This window comes from Tursiops truncatus, chromosome 21, assembly GCF_011762595.2.
Source record: "Tursiops truncatus isolate mTurTru1 chromosome 21, mTurTru1.mat.Y, whole genome shotgun sequence".
Classification (NCBI taxonomy): Eukaryota; Metazoa; Chordata; class Mammalia; order Artiodactyla; family Delphinidae; genus Tursiops; species Tursiops truncatus.
In genome coordinates this window covers 16,803,677-16,823,307 of record NC_047054.1, presented here as the reverse complement: position 1 = coordinate 16,823,307, position 19,631 = coordinate 16,803,677, and the positions used below count along the sequence as shown (strand labels likewise).

The 19,631-nt window shown below is 35.6% G+C and overlaps 1 protein-coding gene across 22 annotated transcripts in view; it reads left to right on the top strand.

The window, feature by feature from the left end:
• PCM1 (pericentriolar material 1) overlaps positions 1-19,275 on the top strand; it is an 88,574-nt gene extending 69,299 nt beyond the window's left edge. For all 22 annotated transcript variants that reach the window (XM_033848694.2, XM_033848704.2, XM_033848698.2 and 19 more), the window contains 10 exons: positions 4,847-4,981; positions 7,119-7,316; positions 8,917-8,979; positions 9,233-9,368; positions 9,666-9,826; positions 12,370-12,445; positions 13,039-13,295; positions 15,387-15,479; positions 15,571-15,688; positions 17,275-19,275. In XM_033848694.2, coding sequence (XP_033704585.1) covers positions 4,847-4,981; positions 7,119-7,316; positions 8,917-8,979; positions 9,233-9,368; positions 9,666-9,826; positions 12,370-12,445; positions 13,039-13,295; positions 15,387-15,479; positions 15,571-15,688; positions 17,275-17,300 — 1,263 coding nt within the window. In that variant the 3' untranslated portion in view covers positions 17,301-19,275. The remainder of the gene's footprint in view (positions 1-4,846; positions 4,982-7,118; positions 7,317-8,916; positions 8,980-9,232; positions 9,369-9,665; positions 9,827-12,369; positions 12,446-13,038; positions 13,296-15,386; positions 15,480-15,570; positions 15,689-17,274) is intronic.
• Positions 19,276-19,631: the final 356 nt, after the last annotated feature.

The following is a 19,631-nucleotide window of genomic DNA, read 5'->3' as shown; positions in this document are numbered from 1 at the left end:
TTAAAAATAAATAAACTGTTCTGTATTTATTTTTAAAATTCATACCAAAGACTCCATTGTAATAAATTAAGAAAATAGGTAAACAAAAGAGAAAACTAAAAATCACTCATAATTTTGTCACCCAGAGATAGCTCCTGTCAATATTTTGTCAACCTTTCTGTAATATTTTGTCCATATATTTGTGCATTCTTCTTTTTTCAGATATTAATAATACAAACATCTTTCTGAATTGCTGTTTTCTACAGCGTATTTTTTAATGGTTACACACTGTTGATTCATTATTCATTCAAAAATATTTGTAAGATGCCTACTTTGTCCACAAAACCTGGCATATAGTAGTGAACAAGTCAAGACCTTTGCTAACATGGAGCTTACATGCTAAGATGAGAATATGGATTAAAAAAACAAGTAAACATAAAACATATAAGTAGATATATATATCAGGTAGTCATACATGCCACGCAGAGAATTAAAATATGGTGATGTGATGGTGTCTATTTTTGACTGGATGATCAGGGAAGGCTAAATTTTAAAGAGGGAACGTTTAAACAGGGGTGTGCATAAGGAGCCAGCTTAAGGCAAGATCCTGCCAGAGAGAGGAAGGCCTTAAATTAGAAGCTAGCTTGGCATGTTAAGGAACTGGATGAAGGATCATGTGGCTGTAGGAAATTTGTGTGAGATGATGTTGGAGAAGGGGGAAGGGCCAGTTACATAGAACATCATAGGTATGGTTAGGAGTTTGGATTTTGTTCGAAGTTCGAAGGGAAACTCCTAGAAGATTTTAAGTAAGAGAGAAACAAAGTCTGGTTTGTTTGTGGAGAATTAAATACAGGGCTCAGAAGAACAATGAGACAGGTGAGAAATGATAATGGCTTAGACAAGGGTGTGGCACTAAAGATGGGGAGAAGTAGACAGTTGGGATATATTTTGGAAATCCGGTCCTACTAACAGTAGGTAGGGTCACCTAAAGCCCAGCACTAGATAAGAGAAGGTGGCCTAGAACTGGGGCCCAGGATAAAAGTTGTGCAAAAGAGGAAGAGTCAGAGTTGACTAGTAGGACTGCCAGCAGTGAGCTATGTTGATTGCTACTGTGAGTGCTGAGTATTCATAGAACAGAATTGCCTGTTATTTTGTCAGTTCCTGTTGTTAAACATTTATGTTTATTCTGATTTCTTTTTCACTATTATGAACAATACTTAAATGATTTAGCTAAATTTAAATACACATCCCATTTTTATTTCCTCAGAAATAATTCTTAGACATAGAATTTCGAGCTTTAAGGGTATGAATATTTTTAAGGCTTTGGGGCCTTATGTGCATTGTCCCTCAGAAAGGTTAACAATTTATATTCCTACTAACAGTGAGAATAGTAAGCTGTACCATTAATTTTGTTTAATGACAAAAGAGGAGAGAAAGAAGCGTGCAAGCCAGGCCTTCTTTCTGAGATGGCCCCTTTTACATTCTCATTTAAAGTGGAAATTTAAAAAATTAAAAATGAAAAGACGGTCTTTTCATTCAGATGTGGGAAACTCCAAAATATGTTGTCATTGGGCTCATTTCTTACAAGCTACTTGTACTTGCCAATGTGTAGGATGTTGACAACAGAAAGTTGTTTCCATATAGTTACATTTCTTCCCTTGGTGGAAGTAATTGCTTTCTTTGGAATATTTTTTTTTTCCTTTGGAATATTTTAAGAGAAGAGAGATCCTTGTAAAGGCAATTATAGAAACTGCTTTCTCTGAGGAGATGTGATAGCCAAGAGGAGAGAGAGGATCCATCTGTCTATGCCCAAATTATTCCATGTGAAAAGTGAAAAACTTAGCCTTTTCCTGGGCACCCACAGCAGCTCCAAATGGTTCTTTCTGTCTCTGCTTCCTCTTCTAATCTTTCAACTCTCCAGCTAGCGTTGCTAACACTTTTAAGGCTTTGGCACTTGCTGATACTTCTACCTGGAATGCTCTTCCTTCACATACCTGCATGGCTTTTTCCTTTGAACCCTCAAGGCTTTAATCAAATGTTACTTACTGGGTGAGCAGATCTCCCCTACTCCTTATTGCTTTTCTTTATCTTCATAGTGCTTGTCACCTTATAACCTATTTAATATTTGCTTATTTATTTTGTCTGTCTCTCTTGTTACATGTAAGCTCCATGAAGTAATGGAAGATTTACATCAGAGATGTTAAACTGTTTTGGTTACTGTCTTATCAGTGCCAAGTATAGTACATGCAGGTAGTAGGTACTCAGTAAATAATTAATTAGTAAGTGAATGGATCCACCAAACCTTGACTTTGGTTTTCAAACTGATCAAGTGTAGTTTGAAATATAGTTTGAAAACAGTTGGCCTATAGAATCCAGATCAGATTCAGCATTGCTTATAAAACTTCTATAGCCTGGTCCCAGCCTCATAACTGTTCCTTCCCACATACCTTGTATCCTACTTGACATTGTCAAAAAGGCACCTTGCCCATGTTACTTCCTTTGCCTCGAATGCCCTTCACCCTTCCTCTGGCAGTCACACCCTTGAGGACCCAGCTGAAGTATGTTAGCATGTACTTGCAGGCAGGATTTCTCCTTCTTGTAACTGCTTCTGGGATACTTGGTACATATGACAAAGTATCACAATTTTTTTGCCTGTATCTCCCCACTAGAATAATGTCTTTCTCGATTTCTTAGTATTTTCACTCAAGAAGGACTTCAGAGACTAGATGAAGGGAATCTGAGGAGATAAGACAAATACATTAGTTTCATCCGTTATTCCTGTGCCTTTATTAAAATATGTATTCACCCCCTCACATATTTATATTCCTATAAATTATAAGAATATGTATATATTCTTATAGATAGATAGGTAGATATTCATTTAAGAGTTTGAAACCATTCCCTAAAGTAAATTGACAAACTGTTCAGGTATTGCTTGCTTCTATCTTAGGCATAGACAACAAAGCATTGCCTTTTTTCTTTTAGGTTTTTGTTTTATTGTAATTCAATAAATACTTTTAAACATGGCTTTTTGGTTAAATTAGGTATATTGGTAGTGATATTTATTTGATATGTACAGTTATTTTCTAAGTGTTAAAAAATATAAATGATTTAGCTTTATGTGTAGGGAATGCGACCATCTCAAGAAATTTTATTGCATTTACAATTTTGTGTCTGATTAAGTTATATCCTTTCATAAGGATCCCCTACTAAATTTAGCATTTCAGACAATTTCTGAGGCCAACAAAATGAGTAGGACTAATGGTCTGATTTTAACTACTTTATGATGTCTCATTTCACTTCAAATCTTGACTTTTTGGGTAAGATTATAGAACTTCTTTGTTAGTGTCAGCCTTACACCCAGTCACCTAAGCTAGACTTCCTAACTTTCTCTTACCCTCTATCACCTGTGAGTCAAAAATTGATGTTTGAAAAAATTGATTTTGCCCCTGAGAGCAGTTAGTTTTACTTCCTTCTCTCCAATAGCATAACCTTAATTCATATCTTTGAAGTCGAGAGATTTCACCACTGCATATGGTTTAGTTTCCCAGCTTTCTCTCTCACTGCTTTCCATCTAGATAAATACTCATTTCAAACTACTCAACATTTCCTATACCTGCCATTTCTTTTTCATATATCAGCCCTTTGTGCAACTAGTCATCATTGAAAATATAAAATGCTGTCACTCTTTTCTGCCTGACTGACCTTTCTTCGGAGCTCTGATGTGCTACCACAGCTCCTTAGGGCACCTAGTGTGTGCTTCTTTTATGATCCTTATTTATTCAGCAAGTAATGAGTATCTCCTGTGAGCTAGCAACTGTGCTAGGTGATGAGTAAGAAACAGTCCCTGCAGTTTAAAAGTATCACCTACTGGACGGTGCATAGCTTGTAGTGATTGATGTGCTCATGATCTGACTCCTCCAGTGGTATTTGATTCCTTGAAGACAGGGACTGTTGTCTTTTTTTTTTAATTGCCTGCCTTGGCACATGAATTTTTTAAAAATGAGCTTCAATCCTTAGATTTAAGGGATCTTAGATATCATCTAGTTTGGCCACCTTTGGCCACACATTTAATGGAGGGGAAAAAAACCCCACAAACTTAACCTGAGTCAAGGTTAGAGGACCTGCCCAAATGAGTTTAGTGGCAGAAAGAGGATCAGAACCTTGAGGTTACTTGATAAGGATGTTTTATGGACTCACCTCAGAAAGTTAACTCTGGTTTGGATTATTATGTAGATTGCACATGCTTCTAAAGGAAGATTAAGGTGATGAAGAGAGTTGCCCAAAGGGGCTTGTTAAGAAAGGACAGTAGTTCTCAACTGGCTGTGATTTTGACCCTAACAACATTTTGTGATGTCTGGGTATGTTTTTTAGTTGTCAGAACTTGGGAGAGTGGAGGGTGCCATTAGCTTCTAGTGGGTAGAGGCCAGAGGGCTGCTAAATATCCTACAATGCACAGGATGTCAGCAGTGCCAAGGCTTAGAGAAGTTAGAAGATAACACAGAGGAAGTTGGGTGGAAGGTGAAGTGTGGTGGTGAGAGTAGTTGAAATGAACTGAACTGCAAATACAGGAATACAGGCAATATGGAAACCATGGCATGAGTAGTTCCTTAAAGTACAGAAAGGAAGTGATGGAAAATGTTGAATCAGCCAGTTTCTTTTACTGGCTATTATCTGCTATAGTGAATCAAAATTTGCAAACCTTTTAATGTTTGTACGCGGGAGCTTGGCTATTCTTACGAACGAAGTTTCCAAGTGTGCATCTAAAAGCTGAAGAGCTTATGCAAAAAAAATACAATGTCATTATGTGGATTAATATTTTTTAAGCAAGATAAGTTATATCCTAACCAACTAGGACTTTTCTCAGGAGCACATGGATGAAGTATGCTCTTCTCAACTTCTAACCTCAGTAAGACGCATGGTTTTGACTCTTACCCAGCAAAACGATGAGAGCAAAGAGTTTGTAAAGTTCTTTCATAAACAACTTGGAAGTATATTACAGGTAAGAGTTTGTACTTGTATGACTTCAATAAGTACCATGCGGTTAGGATTTTTTTTTTCTGCCATTTTCTGGCATTACACAGTTTATTCAAGTAGATATTCATTCTAGCATCCATTTGGGATGACATTTTAATACTTCTTAGGTTATTGCTTACTTAGTTAAAAAAAGTTGGATTAGGGCCTGTGTCTTCATTTAACTTTATCATCTCTAAGGCCTGTCCCAACTCTAATAAAATTTTGTTTTGATTTTTCTTCTACCCAGTAAGAGCATTTCAAGTTTGAATTGTTTAAAAAGTATTCCATGATATTTTCTAAAATAATTTTTTTTACCAATCTGGGAAATTGTAGAAGCCGGAAGCTAGCTTTTGATTGTAGAGACTTCTTAGGCTGTAACAGTAACTTTAAATTATGCGACGGTTAGTGGTTTGTAACTGGGGGCAATTTTGCCTCCCGGGAGACATTTAGCAGTTTCCTCAGACCAACAGGCAGGGAGGGGCTGGTAGTAGCACCTTGTGGAATGTTAACAGTGCCAAGGATGAGAACCCCTGTGTTAATGAGTAGGGATACCATAATTACTCCATATAAAAAACATCTTGACAGTTAAATTCACCAGTATGTTTTCCCATTGAAATAGTTCAGTGATGTGTATTATTGCTCCAAACTAGAAAATATGTTTTTCTTTTCATCTGTATTACAGAATTTTCCTGTAAAATTTTTCCTTGCTTCCTATTCTGTGTTTAATTTAAATTTGTTTTAGAGATAGTATTTTCACTTTGTCCATCAAATTTTTAAAAACCCTAGGTTGATGTGCTTTTCCATCACTATAATTTTTCATTTTGTTTTTAATAAGACTGAAGTATAAATTTCAGGAAATCTATAATAATCTATATAAATCTATATAATCTATATAAATCTATAGTAATAGATCCTAAAGTGTCCTGGCTCTATTTAATCTAGTTGTACTAACACATAAGGAATGTAAGACATCTGTGGTGTTACGCATTGTTTAAAAATGTTTAGGATAATTTTTAGGTAAATGTATTTTTATAAATTTAACTAGGTAACTTATTGCTACAGAAAGAAAAAACTCCATTTTAGAGTCAGGTTGAAAGAGAAACTGTTGATACTTTAAACGTTTTTGTTAATCAGGATCCATGTAGCCCTTCCTCAGTTCTGTCTACTGTTATAATTGTGGGAAGATTCCATATATTAGTTTGCACGTAAGGTTTTTTTTTCCTAAGTCTAAGAAAATCCGACTGCTTTTCTTCGTATTCCTAATTTTTTTCACAAGGAGACCTACATGAAGAATAAAAGTTAGTTTACATTAAATCTTGCCCAGAGTTGAAAATTCTTCTTGAGGTAGAGATTAAATTACTGTCTTCTACTTTTTCTCTTACAAAACCTATTCAATGAATTTTTTTTCATGAAGGACCCAGGGTTTGTACTTCTCTCCATCACTGTGCTAGATAAGGTAGTTTTTTGGGAGGGAGGGGGCACTGAGCATTATAGTTGTTTGCCTGTTTTCTAAATAGCATAGTCCATATTTTTAGGAAGAAAGAAAAATAAAAGTGGTTTTGTAAAAACTGTGTAGAATATAGCAGACTTGTTCATTTGATGATGCTATATTTCAACTTAAATAGAACTAAAGTTTACTTTTAGACTGATTTTGAAGAGAACATTTAAATTAGAATGATTGGCTGCCTTACATAAAGGGGAAAACTTGAAAAGTATTCTAATGGTATTTTCTTCTCTCATGGCACTTCAGCTTTTCACTGTGGTTTATATGTATATCCTCTGGCACCGTGTGGGACCTCTTCTGAGATTAGGAATCCCTTATCTTATATATTTGTGGCTGGCAGTTATATTACATAGGGACTAAAGCTAGGATGACCATATGTTCTTTTGTATACTCTGTAAGCAGAACTAGCAAGATTCCCACTTAGTCATGTTTTTAGTAATATTAATATATCTTTTCTTAGCCTGTCTTAGTCATTAGTTTTAAGTTTTTCAATACTAAAAAGTAATAATATTGTTTTTTCATTGGTGAGTATTGTAATTTAAACTTGTTGTTTGTATTGCTTCACCCACAGTTGAAGTTTACTGTAATCTTTAAAGCTATTTGGTTTATCTTTGAACAGGATTCACTGGCAAAATTTGCTGGTAGAAAACTGAAAGATTGTGGAGAAGATCTTCTTGTAGAGATATCTGAAGTGTTATTTAATGAATTGGCTTTCTTTAAACTCATGCAAGATTTGGATAATAATAGTATAACTGTTAAACAGAGATGCAAAAGGAAAATCGAAGCAGCTGGAGTGATACAGTCTTATGCAAAAGAGGTAAATTACATGCATTTTGATTTTAGGAGTAGTTATAATTAGCATATAAATATAGCTCTTGATCATTATGAGTAATTAAAATCATACTTGACCTCAGCAAAAGTAGGTTTTTTAGTAATATGAGTTAATCAGGAATGCAGGCAGGAACAGGTGGCCGGAATTATCAGATAGCCACTTCACGTTATTGCCACTTATGCAGGTTTCCAGAAGAAAGAGGAGGGCTGGGATCCGGCCCTTGGCCAGCTGCCTGCAGTGGTTATTGCCAATCCCAGTAGGTGCCCCAGGAGTATTTATCACCGCAGCCAATACTTACGCTTGTTATTAGTTAGGACTTTGGTTGTATATCCCTGTAGCTGCTTATACCCTGTTAAATTAGTCTTGATCACATATGTAATTGGATGTTTTTTTCCCCTCAACTTAAGGCATACCAGGAGGCTTTTTCCCTAGACAAGCACCCTTTTCTTGACTCTCATCATGAGAGGGAAAGCAGGTCAAGATCCAAAACAGAAACAGATAACCCTTCTTTCTGAAACCTAAAGTGGATAAAGTCAAGCCATCTTTTTCACACTTTTCATAATGTTTTTATTGTAGACATAAATAAGTTTCACATCATTTCAGTCATTGCTTAGAGCTTGAAAAAAAATAAAAGAGGATGATACTATAAAAAAGTGATAGGAAGGGTTGCTTTAGATGGCGGAATCACGAGGCTCCTTCAGGGGATGAAAAGGGAGGTAAGCCATGGAGGGACAAGAGGAGTTTATAATGAAGATGAAAGGGAAGAGCATTCCAGGCAGAGAGAACTGTTAAGTGTAAAGAAAGACTCTTAAGGCAGGATTGAGTGTTTTGGAGAACAGGGAGAAGGCCAGGGAGGCAGGAACACTTGAAAAGAGACGAGCATGTAGGAGATGAGGTACACAGAGGTAGGTAGGACCAAGTTATGGAACCTTAGAAACGGTGGTAGGGACCTTATATTTTATTTTGTTGTAAGCATGATGGAAACTCATGGGAAAGTTTGGAATAGAGGAGTGACATAATCTCAGTTTAAGATTTGTCTGGATATGATACTGATTAGGAATTGTAGAAGAGTAGAGATGGAAGCAGGGAGACCAGTTGTAAGGCTGTTGCAATAGTCCAGGTAAGAAATTATGTGTCTTATCTTTGAGTGTGTAACAACAGGTACCTTTGGATGATTGAGTCAATAACGCATTCTGATAGTTTCAGTGTGGATAATAAAAGTAAAGTACAGGCTGGTTCCTAGTTTTCTGGCTTGTGCATTTGGGTGGATGAAGGGCCATTTACTGAGATTGGGAAGACTGAAGGAAGATGGGGTTTTGGAAGGAAAGGAATCAAAATTTTTGTTTTGGATTTAGTAAGTTCTTGATATTTCTTACACATCCAAGGAGATGTCCGGTAGACAGTGTTGCTTTTTGTTTTGTTCGTTTAAAAGATTTAAATGAAAGAGTTGAATTTACATTTCTAAGGAAACACTCAACTCTTTGGATGATGGTTAAAAAGTGCAGCATTTGTTAAGGTTTACTGAGTACTTAAGTGTAATGATGAATGGTTACCCCTAAGTTCTGCTTAATTGATTTGCTTTTAGGCCAAAAGGATTCTTGAAGGAGATCATGGCTCACCTGCTGGAGAAATTGATGATGAAGACAAAGTATGTGCTAATAATTCTTTTGAAACAAAAGATTAAATAACTTAAGTAGCTTTTACCTTAATGTTTGAGAGCAGAGTATATCATAAAATATCCTTTCTTCTGACAAACTTTTCTTCTAAAAACAACTAAATTTAAAATGATTCTTTATATTTTTATTAGATAATAACTATTATTAATTTTTATGATAGACGTACTATATACCTTTGAAAAATGTACTTTAAGGAATTAATTACTCAAATTTATTTGTGGCTAGGACAAGGATGAGACTGAAACAGTTACACAGACTCAAACATCTGAGGTTTATGATGGTGACGGTCCCAAAAATGTGAGCTCTGATGTCTCTGATCAAGAGGAAGATGAAGAAAGTGAAGAATGTCCAGTGTCTATTAGTAAGTCTGAAGGCTCTAGACTAGGTTTATACATTAGTTCTTTATAGATCGCTTATTGAAACAGTTTGGTGGAGTGGAATGATTATAGAATTAGGTGTCAAACAACTCTGAATTTGAATTTCCGTGTGACCCTGACTAAATTACCTGTCCTTTCTACACCACAGTTTTCTAGTACTTACTGTTTTGAAGATTTCAGATAGTGTATGTAAAGCACTTGAGCAATGCAGGAATGCAATAAATGGTAGCTATTATTAAGAGCTGAAATTTTACTAAAAATTGTGTTATTAATCAACTTAGATTTGTCCAAAGCTGAAACTCAGGCTTTGACTAATTATGGAAGTGGAGAAGATGAGAATGAAGATGAAGAAATAGAAGAATTTGAAGAGGGACCTGTAGATGTCCAGACTTCACTGCAGGCTAACACTGAAACTACAGAAGAAAATGAACACGACGATCAGGTATTCCAGTGCAGACTAACACACCCTCCACCAGTCTTACTGTAACTACTAAAAAGCTGATTCTTTTTACAGATGTTAAAATTTACAACTTCACCATTCTCATTTTCATGAATACAAACTACTTTAATATTCTTATTTAAATCCTAAACACTATTATTATTTTTGTATTTAGCAATGTTTACATTTAAAGCACTTCAAAAAAAATGTTTTTTTGATAACAAGTCCTAAAAAACTATGTGATTACTTCAGAAGATCTGGATTTTTAAGTTTTATTTTTTCTAGTTATACGTGGAAGTGGTATGTAACAAAATAAAATCATTTCCTTTCCTGCCTTCACCTCATCCTGCCCCAGAGGCAAAATTTTTTATGATTTCTTCTGCTGTTTACCTCCTTACATCTGAATAATATGTGTGTGCATTTATTCATTTATGTATTAGGCATTACCTACTGACTTCTATTATAGCAGGTGAAGATTTTTAGGTCACTTACGGCTCCTCATTTAATTATATTAATCCTGTCCACCTCATTTAATTATACCTTTTGGTTAAATCTGTATTTAACCAAATATTTAGATTTAACCAAAATATGTAAATATTACTGACTGTTGAGCTAAGCAAATATTATTTATTGCTAAGTCTTATACATTTTTTCACCTGAATTTAATAATTGTCTCAATATTTTTATTTACTCTCTTTTCTTTCATCACAAACCCAAGTCTTTGCTATGCCCATCAATAGTTTTATAAACCTCTCAGTAGAATTTTCAACATGAACCAGTTAGTCAGTTTTGTCCTTCCTGGAGCATTCTCCTTTCCTGCTCCATTCTGGGTTTGGCTCTTCTTTAGACCTTTAAATAGCTACCAGCCTGGGAATGCCCTTTGTTGTTCTCTATGAGATCTCAGTTTCTGGAATCAAATCTTGCCTTTCTCTTCCTTGGTTTATTACCTCATTTTGGTGGAGCACATCCTCCAGTAGCTCTCTAAGAAAGAGTGCAAAGAATATTTTGAGACTTTATATTGTCTAAGAAAACTTAATGCTTCAGTGTTGAAAATCATTTTCCCTCAGGTCTTTGAAGGCACTGTCCTTGTCTTCTAGTTTTCAGTGTTGCCATTGCCTTTCTTTATTCTGATTCTTTGTATATATCTTTTTTTCTTTCTAGCTCTAGAAGCTTTCCCTCCATCCCCCCACCAGAGTTCTGAAACTTTACAGTGATATACATCGTTGCAGGTCTTTTTTCATTCACTACACTAGGTACTCAGTTGTCTTTTCAATATAGCATGTTCTTCAGGTTTGGTCAATTTTCGTTTATTTCCTTTATTTCTTCCTTACCATTTTCTCTTCTTTTCTTCTGGAATAAATGTTATCAAACGTTATTAGCTCTCATGGGTTGATCTAATTTTTTCCTCTCTTTTATTGTCTCATTGCTCTTTCTCTTTTACTTTTTGGGAGATTTCTTTGACCTTAATACCTATGTGAAATTATTTTTATTTCAACTGTTACATTTTTAATTTCTAAGTACTTTTTTCCTGATTGTTACTTTTTTATAGCACCCTATTACCTCATCGAAGCAATATTTTCTCTTACCCACCTAGAGGCTTTCTTTAAATATCCACTGTACCTTTGGTGCTTATATTAAAGAATAATACATCAAAAAGCCAGTTGGGGTTCTTTTGGGATTCACCATAGGGTAGCTGAGTGTATAGCTTTTTGACAGAAAATCTCAAATGTTAATTCCTATTGGTCTTTTCTCTGGGGTGGTTTAGTTTCTCCAAAGTAGGGAGGGTCCTCCGGTATCCTTCTGCCTCCTTGGCTGTTGGTGTTCTGCAGTTAGGTGTAGGATTAGGGCTGAGGGTCCCACCTCTATACAGACTTGCACTAGATCTTTCTGTTTCAGTGTGACACTTTATCCTGTCTTCACTTGTGCTTTCTGCAGCCTACCCCTTTCCTGGTGGCCCCTGGTCTGAGGCTCACTAGTTCATTTTCTCCAAAACATAATCTCGCATTTTCTGTTGAGCCTGGGAGAGGGAATCTAAACGTCCACATATTTCTTAAACAGCTTCAAACAACCACCAGCACCGTCCCCTTGTCACCAGCTCCCACCCCACTACTGTACACCTTCCTTCCTAGAATCTGGTACACCCAGTTACGAGGTGAGTCTTCAGTTTTCTGTCCTCCTGCAGAAGGCACTTAGCTCTGTTCATCTTTCTCTCCTCCTCGTCATTTCCTCTTCCTTTCACTTAACATCTGCATATAAATAGGTGTCTTTTAGTTTAAGATAGAGTCTGGTCTGAAAAAAAACAATGAAAACTAGTGGAGTCCATAACATTCAGTTCCTTGTGTTACTGTGAGGCTAAGAAGAGGAGCCCTTGTACTGAGCTGCCTTGGAACTGCAGCCACCGCCTCCTCCCTGAAACACTTTTAGGAGGTGTTTTAAAATTCCCCTGTCTGAGGTCTCAGGGTGGACATACCACACTTACCAAGCATCTCCTGTATAGTGGCCATATATTTAGGCCCTACTATTAAGACATCGCTTCTTCCTTCCAGGTTCCACAGCATGATTTTGAAAAATCAGCGGAAAGCAAAAATGTCCCATCGGAACAAGAACCCACTACTAGTAAAGGTAAGAAATCTAAATAAGTTTCAATGTTAAGATTATCTGAAGTGCCCTTTATGTGCTTAAAAACAAAAAAATCTAAATTCTTTGAACTTCCATTAGAAGTTCAAAGGTGTTTTGGACCTGATGTATGTCTTTTTTTTCTCCATAAATCCTTTGTAGAAAACACGAGGGCTTTGTTTCTGCCAACAGCTGTTAAAGAATAGTTGACAAATATTTAAACACAGAAAAAAATTTTGTAAGGAATGTATCTTTAGATACCAATGTGGGGGATTTTTAAAAATTAAGTTAAATTTTAAAAATTAAATTTAAAAAATTAAATTAAATTAAAAAATACCCATTCCTGGGCCTGACTCCTGAAAATCCTATTTCATTAGAAATCAGGTGCATTTCAGGTATCTAATATTTAAAGCATCCCCAGATGAATCTGGTCAAATAAATTTGGGAACCATTGATAAGGATAATTTCTAGTTGCCTTTTCTTTTGGGTCTTAAATGTCTTGATTACTCTCATTTATACTGTTTAGTCTTTATTTGGTATAATAGTAAATTTAATGACAGTTGTATTACACTAATGTTAAGACTTTCTTTTGATGACAGATGACCAAGATAGCACTCCTGTGAAGCCCTGTTACCTCAATATCTTGGAAAATGAGCAACCTTTAAACAGCACTGTCCAAAAGGACGCTCTTACTACCATCGATTCATCTAATCAGCCTAACGCTTTGCCCTTACCTTTAACTGAAATTGAAACCTTGGTGCCTAGAGTCAAAGAAGTTAAATCTGCCCAGGAAACTCCTGAAAGCTCTTTGGCTGGAAGTCCTGATACTGAATCTCCAGTGTTAGTGAATGACTATGTATGTATCATTTGCATTTCATTTCTGTGCATATTTTTTCATTTTCAGGTTAACATTTCTAGTATATAAACACAACCCTGCTTTGTGTTTAGGTTTAGAAACTGTCGGAACATTTTTATTTCTTACTCAGATTTATTTTAAACTTGAACAGAAGAGTGATAGTGAATTAAGATGACCATCTCAAAACCTAAAATTCCACTTTTCATAGTTTTGAGAAGCAAAGAGATGAGTTTTATATGGAAACCTTGAGGGAGTTCAAGTTCAGATCTAAAGGGGTAGTGATATGTGAATCATCTCTTACGCCATCCACGCTTGACTTCTCAACAGTTTGGTACACTTCATAATCTTTGATAACCCTGAAAGTTTACATTTGGGATGGGAAATAAAGCAGTTTGACAGCACTAGAGTCCCTAGCTCTGTATAGGGAATGACAGAAAAGTAAGCTAGCAAATCTGCATTTATGATGTAAGTAGCTGAGTTTAGTTTTACTCTGGACGTTTGTTTCAATTTAATTTTATAGCAAATAGGTTTTTTTTGGTGGATCCTTGGGCTGTATATGTTATATATACTTTACTTTTTCTTGTCAGTAAAAATGAAGGGATTTGTAATAATGTACCTTTAGGTCTAAAGAATGTGTTTCACATATTTTTTAATTAACATCAGTTTTCTGCCCAAAGATATACTTATGATTTCACAGCTTCTCAGCAAGGGGGCTTATAATACTTCAAAACATTCGTAGAAAGAGTACTCTCTTAATTGTTTTATTTGCTTCACTACCTGTAAAATTTTGCATTTAAAACTGAAAGTTACAAAAAAAAAAAAAAAAAAAAAAAAAACTGAAAGTTACTAGATTTGTTCTTGTTATCATTTGATGAGTGCATAGAATTACTGTAGGAGGCATTCAATCAAAATTAACTTGAAATTAGATCTTAGAGGGTCTTGAATTTGAATTTTAGGCAGGGAACACTACTGAAGGTCTTTGTGCAAGAAAGTGAAATGGTCAAAGTCACTGTTTTTGAAGATGAATCCGATGACTATGTAAGAAGTGTTGTCAAGGAAGCTGTGTTAGGAGCCTCCATTATCATATAAATACAAAATGAGCTGAATAGAGAGACATGGGTGAGAAATGTTTCAAGAAAAAGAAAAACCTAAGGTTTCTACTGGGTAATTGGTAGAATGATGATACTATTAAAAATCAAAGAACTAGGAGAATAAAAGACTTCAGTTTTCAGGAAAACAGTGTGAGGTGTTTTTTAGTAACTTTTGTGAGTTACTAAGTTCATACCTCATCTTTCTGTTTGAACCTCTGGAGTTGATACTGAAAGTCTGTAGGGGCTTCGCTGGTGGCACAGTGGTTAAGAATCCGCCTGCCCATGCAGGGTACACGGGTTCGAGCCCTGGTCTGGGAAGATCCCACGGGCTGCGGAGCAACTAAGCCCATGTGCCACAACTACTGAGCCTGTGCTCTAGTACCCACGAGCCACAACTACTGAGCCCATGCACCTAGAGCCCATGCTCTGCAACAAGAGAAGCCACCACAATGAGAAGCCTGCACACCGCAACGAAGCCCCCACTCACCGCAACTAGAGAAAGCCTGCGCGCAGCAATGAAGACCCAAGACAGCCAGAAAGAGAGAGAGGGAGAGGGAGAGGGACAGGAAGAGGGAGAGAAAGAAAAAAGGAAGGAAGGAAGGAAGACAGACTGTAAATGTTTACTTATATTCTGCTGGATACAGTTCTGATGCATTCTATAAACATATCAAGTAATAAGAGTAGTTCTAATTATTTTAGCCCTCAGTATTACTATTACTATTTTTTCCTCTAACCTGTGTGAACTGGCTCTTCATTTTATAAAATGGGGACAGAAAAGCTTGACTGTGTGCTCATAGTTGCAAGTGTGTAGCTCTTCTCGTGAACTCTAGATTTCTGTTCTATTCACTGAGCTGAATATAGAAGAAAAGCAAATATGATAGAATTACTGACATATATACACATGTAAGAATCCGCTTTATCTCCTGGCATGGATTACTTTGGTTTAGATCCAGAGATAGAGTGGATTGCCGTCATTAAATATAATTTGTTAATCTTATAGGAAGCAGAATCTGGTAACATAAGTCAAAAATCTGATGAAGAAGACTTTGTGAAAGTTGAAGATTTACCACTTAAACTGACAATATATTCAGAGGTATTTTGCTCTCTTTAATTAAAGTTGTCTTTATATAACAAATATTGTTAAGGTGAAAAATGATTTTGTATTTTTAATTTTCATTCTAAAGGCAGATCTAAGGAAGAAAATGGTAGAAGAAGAACAGAAAAACCATTTATCTGGTGAAATATTACGTGAAATGCAGACTGAAGAACTAGCTGGGAATTCTCAGACACTAAAAGAACCTGGTAAGAGTTATCATTTTTAACCATATCATATTGAAAAGCTACTGAATCTTGATACTGTCATTTTGTTTTGTTTTTTAAATGTGCTACTAGTACCTGGAATATCTAAGATAAATATTAGAAAGGAAGCGTAGTTCTATAAAAATTCGTTCAGCTGCCCAATTTATAAAATAGTATTATCAGATAATTTTTTTCTGTTTTTAGGGTTTTTTTGGGTTTTTTTTGCGGTATGCGGGCCTCTCACTGTTGTGGCCTCTCCTGCCGCGGAGCACAGGCTCTGGACACGCAGGCTCAGCGGCCATGGCTCACGGGCCCAGCCGCTTCGCGGCATGTGGGATCCTCCCGGATCGGGGCACGAACCCGTGTCCCCTGCATCGGCAGGCGGACTCCCAACCACTGCGCCACCAGGGAAGCCCCTGTTTTTAGTTTTAACAAAGTAATATATGCACATGGCTTAAGAAAGAAAGGTATAAAGCAGTTAGTGATGATTGGCAAGAGCCCGTTTCTTTTAATTATTGGTTTTCAGTTCTTTTGGAGGAGACCCTCTAGATCTCTGAATACTATTCTTATAATTTTTCTTAATTTTAAAAATTAGATAATTTTCCTGTCTCCCAAACGGAAAGTATTTAGACCTACCTCTTCTTCTTTCAGTGTTTATATTTTTGGTTTTCCTGTTACCTTTGTTCTTATAAATATATACATTTTCTAGTTCCATCAACTTTGGTCATTACCCAACTACTTGCTCCTCCCCTTTTCCTTCTGCCTTCTCTGTTCAGTTTTACTCATATTCTTACGTTATTAACATTATTAAAGTAAACACACTTACATTCTGTTTTTGTAACTATAATAATTGAATCTTCTATAATTTCCTGAAGATGATTCTATATAAATATGGTTTGTTGCAGAGCCAAGTGATAGTCCCAGATTTCCTTCTTTATGGGTCTAATAGCACAACCCAAGGGCCACTCAGAGGAGCACATTTCTTGCATCAAGTTCAAAGATTTCTTTTTGTTCATCAATTCATCAGTTGATTAAACTCATATAAGATTTTTTGTTTTTTTTTTTAAGAAATAGGGTGAAGAGAAGTGCAAACCAAATGTCAAACCTTCAGTTAATTCCTCACTCTTCAGCCCATTTCTGCCTGTTAGGACTCAGTTGGTACCCTCTGCACTGCCGCCTGTCCTAGTGTGTCTAGGCTGCAGCTTCCTCCCCTCTTCTCTGTGCCTCCGTCTCCTTTGAGCATCCTGGGAACTTGTGGTTCGCCATCCTCTGTTCTCTCACAGCCAGTCTTCTTCTGTTGGTCTGGGTTTATTCATTTTTATATCTTTTTTTTTCTAGTGGGGCTTTCTTTTGGAGAGAGAGGAAGTATCTGCTTAGTCTGCCGTCTTAAAATGGAAACCCTTACCTGTGCCTTTTAAACTCTTGCTGTGTGTTATCAGGGAATTATTGTAGCAAACTAAGTTTCTTTTGTAATAACTTCATATTAGAAGTGAAAGTTTTAATGGAAGAGAGCAGTATTAAACTAAATTCTATAAGGTCTTAACTTAGTAAGTAATTTATAAGGCATTAACTATGATTCTGTTTTTCAGAAACAGTGGGAGCCCAAAGTACATGAGATGTCTTCAGAGGCTCATCTAACTCTCTCTTTACATAGTCAATGCATATATGGAAATGGCACTAAATAAACATCTGTTTTGATCTGTAAAAAATGTAAATTAGTTTGACACTGCATTTTTGGTAGGTGTGCTAATTTCTGCCCATGGCAGTTTAAAACATCAAAAACTGAATTCTGGACAGATTCAAGCCTTGATACACTGTGGGTTTTTTTTCTTTTTCTTTCTGTCATTTTTTTTGGTCTTGATTTTTTTTCCCCATTGTGATGTTTGGTAACGTTAAATTTAAAATGTAGTTTTAAATAAAGTTTGGACTTAACCTGTAAACTATCTTTTTTGGAAATTATGTTGAATTCTATACAGCAAGTCAATGTTCTGTATAATTAGGCTATTCAAAGAGCAATGGTCAAGAGTTAGAGAAATATACTATTTATTGTAAAGCCCAGCCTTTAGGCCAGGCTTCCAAATAATGCCAGTGTTGCTGCTATTGGGTCTGATGTTCTTTTAGATACTTGCATGTCTTACTCCTGTGCAAGAATAGGGCAGGTTATAAAGGTTTCCAGGTTATTGTAGAATATATATTAATATTCTATTCAAATTGGATAATAAGTTTAGAACACTTGTCCTTAGTACGTAGAACTTACATAATTATCTATTAGATAAATATTTTCTAGAATTTCAATTCATATCTGTGTTGCCTCAGTCTAAAAGTAAAAAAAAAAAGTTTTCTATAATTAGTATTTCTGCACAGCCAAGTAAAGTAACGTGATTAATTTTAAAAGGAAAACCAAGATCTTTAAAGTAGAGATTAATAGAACTAAATTTATGTACCAGCACATTAAAGTTCTATATGCCTTCGGACAACCTTGCCTTTTGAGATGATAGTTTAGCCAAAGCATAGCAGTTGCTTCTGTATGCAGTGAGAGAGAAGCAGGTTCGCAGAGGAAGTTTTGAGTAACGGAAATCTACATGACCTCTTTGTCATGAAGTAAATCAGCTTTTAAAGGTGGTGTAGCTTTAGATCCCAGACTTGCCACATACCCAGTAAGGCTTCACATAGCCAGTTAACAATTAAGTCATCTTTACAGATTCTTTCTTGAATAAAATATGAAGAATTGTTCCAAATAGTCTTTTAAATTTGTCAACAATTAACTGAAGTATCCCATAAGAAAAGAATTTGGTTGGTATTCCTTTGAAATTCTTGCCTGATACCTCAGTGTAAAAGTATAATGTCCAGTCAGGGAGTATTAAATGAGGATTTCCCTATGAGGGCATTGACTGTATTGCTCCATAACTTAAATTATGTGAGACATATATCTACAACTTTCTGAATTAGTAAAACTTATTCAGAAAACTATCATCCCAGAAACAGGAATTCTTATTCAATTGGCTTGACTTCAGGGAAATTGAAACATAAGTTACATTATATGTATACTTAAGTTCTGTATTTGTTTTCTAGACTCTGTACAGAAACTTCATTTTGATACTCAAGCCAAGCCTTACATATTAAGACTGTCTGTCTCTCTCTCTGCATGCATTTTAAAGATCGATACAGTGGAAGCGTTGTACTTATACCTTAGTTATTACTGTAGTATCTGTGAACCTTATCAAACTTGCTTATTTGACTTATGTTATAGCTGTTGTAATATGGTCTGTTTTTTTCTATTATAGTAGATAATTTAGTTTTAAAATACCTAGGACTTGAGAGCAGATAACTTGTTTAATATGTTTTTCCCTGGTAACTGTTGCTAAAGGGTTAGGCATTGAATATTACTGTTTGTCTTCATTTTTAAGTTAAAAATTTGGTTAGAGATAAAAGAGGAAGAAAAGGTCAAAATGAGTGAGAGAGAAACCTCGCAGGTTGAAATAATGCCTAAAAGAGTGAGCTCGCCAGACTGTGCAGCAGGTACTCTTTGTATTTTGTAACATTCACTTTGGGTAAATGCTTTTTCACTGTTAATAAATGTATATCCTGCATACAGCCCTGAATTGCATTTTCATTTAAATTGACATACTCATTTACGCTTTAGAATTTATTCCAGAATTGTGGCTTATTTGACTATTTGAAATGTGTAAAAAAAAAAAAAACCCTCAATACAAACTACTATATATAAAATAGAAAAATAACAAGGTCCTACTGTATAGCACAGGGAACTATATTCAGTATCCTGTAATAAACTATAATGCAAAAGAATATGAAAAAGAATATATATATATATGTATAACTGAATCACTTTGCTATACACCAGAAACTAAAACATTGTAAATCAACTATACTTCAGTTTTTAAAAAAATCAAGATATGAAAAATAATGACATATCAACCAACCAGAG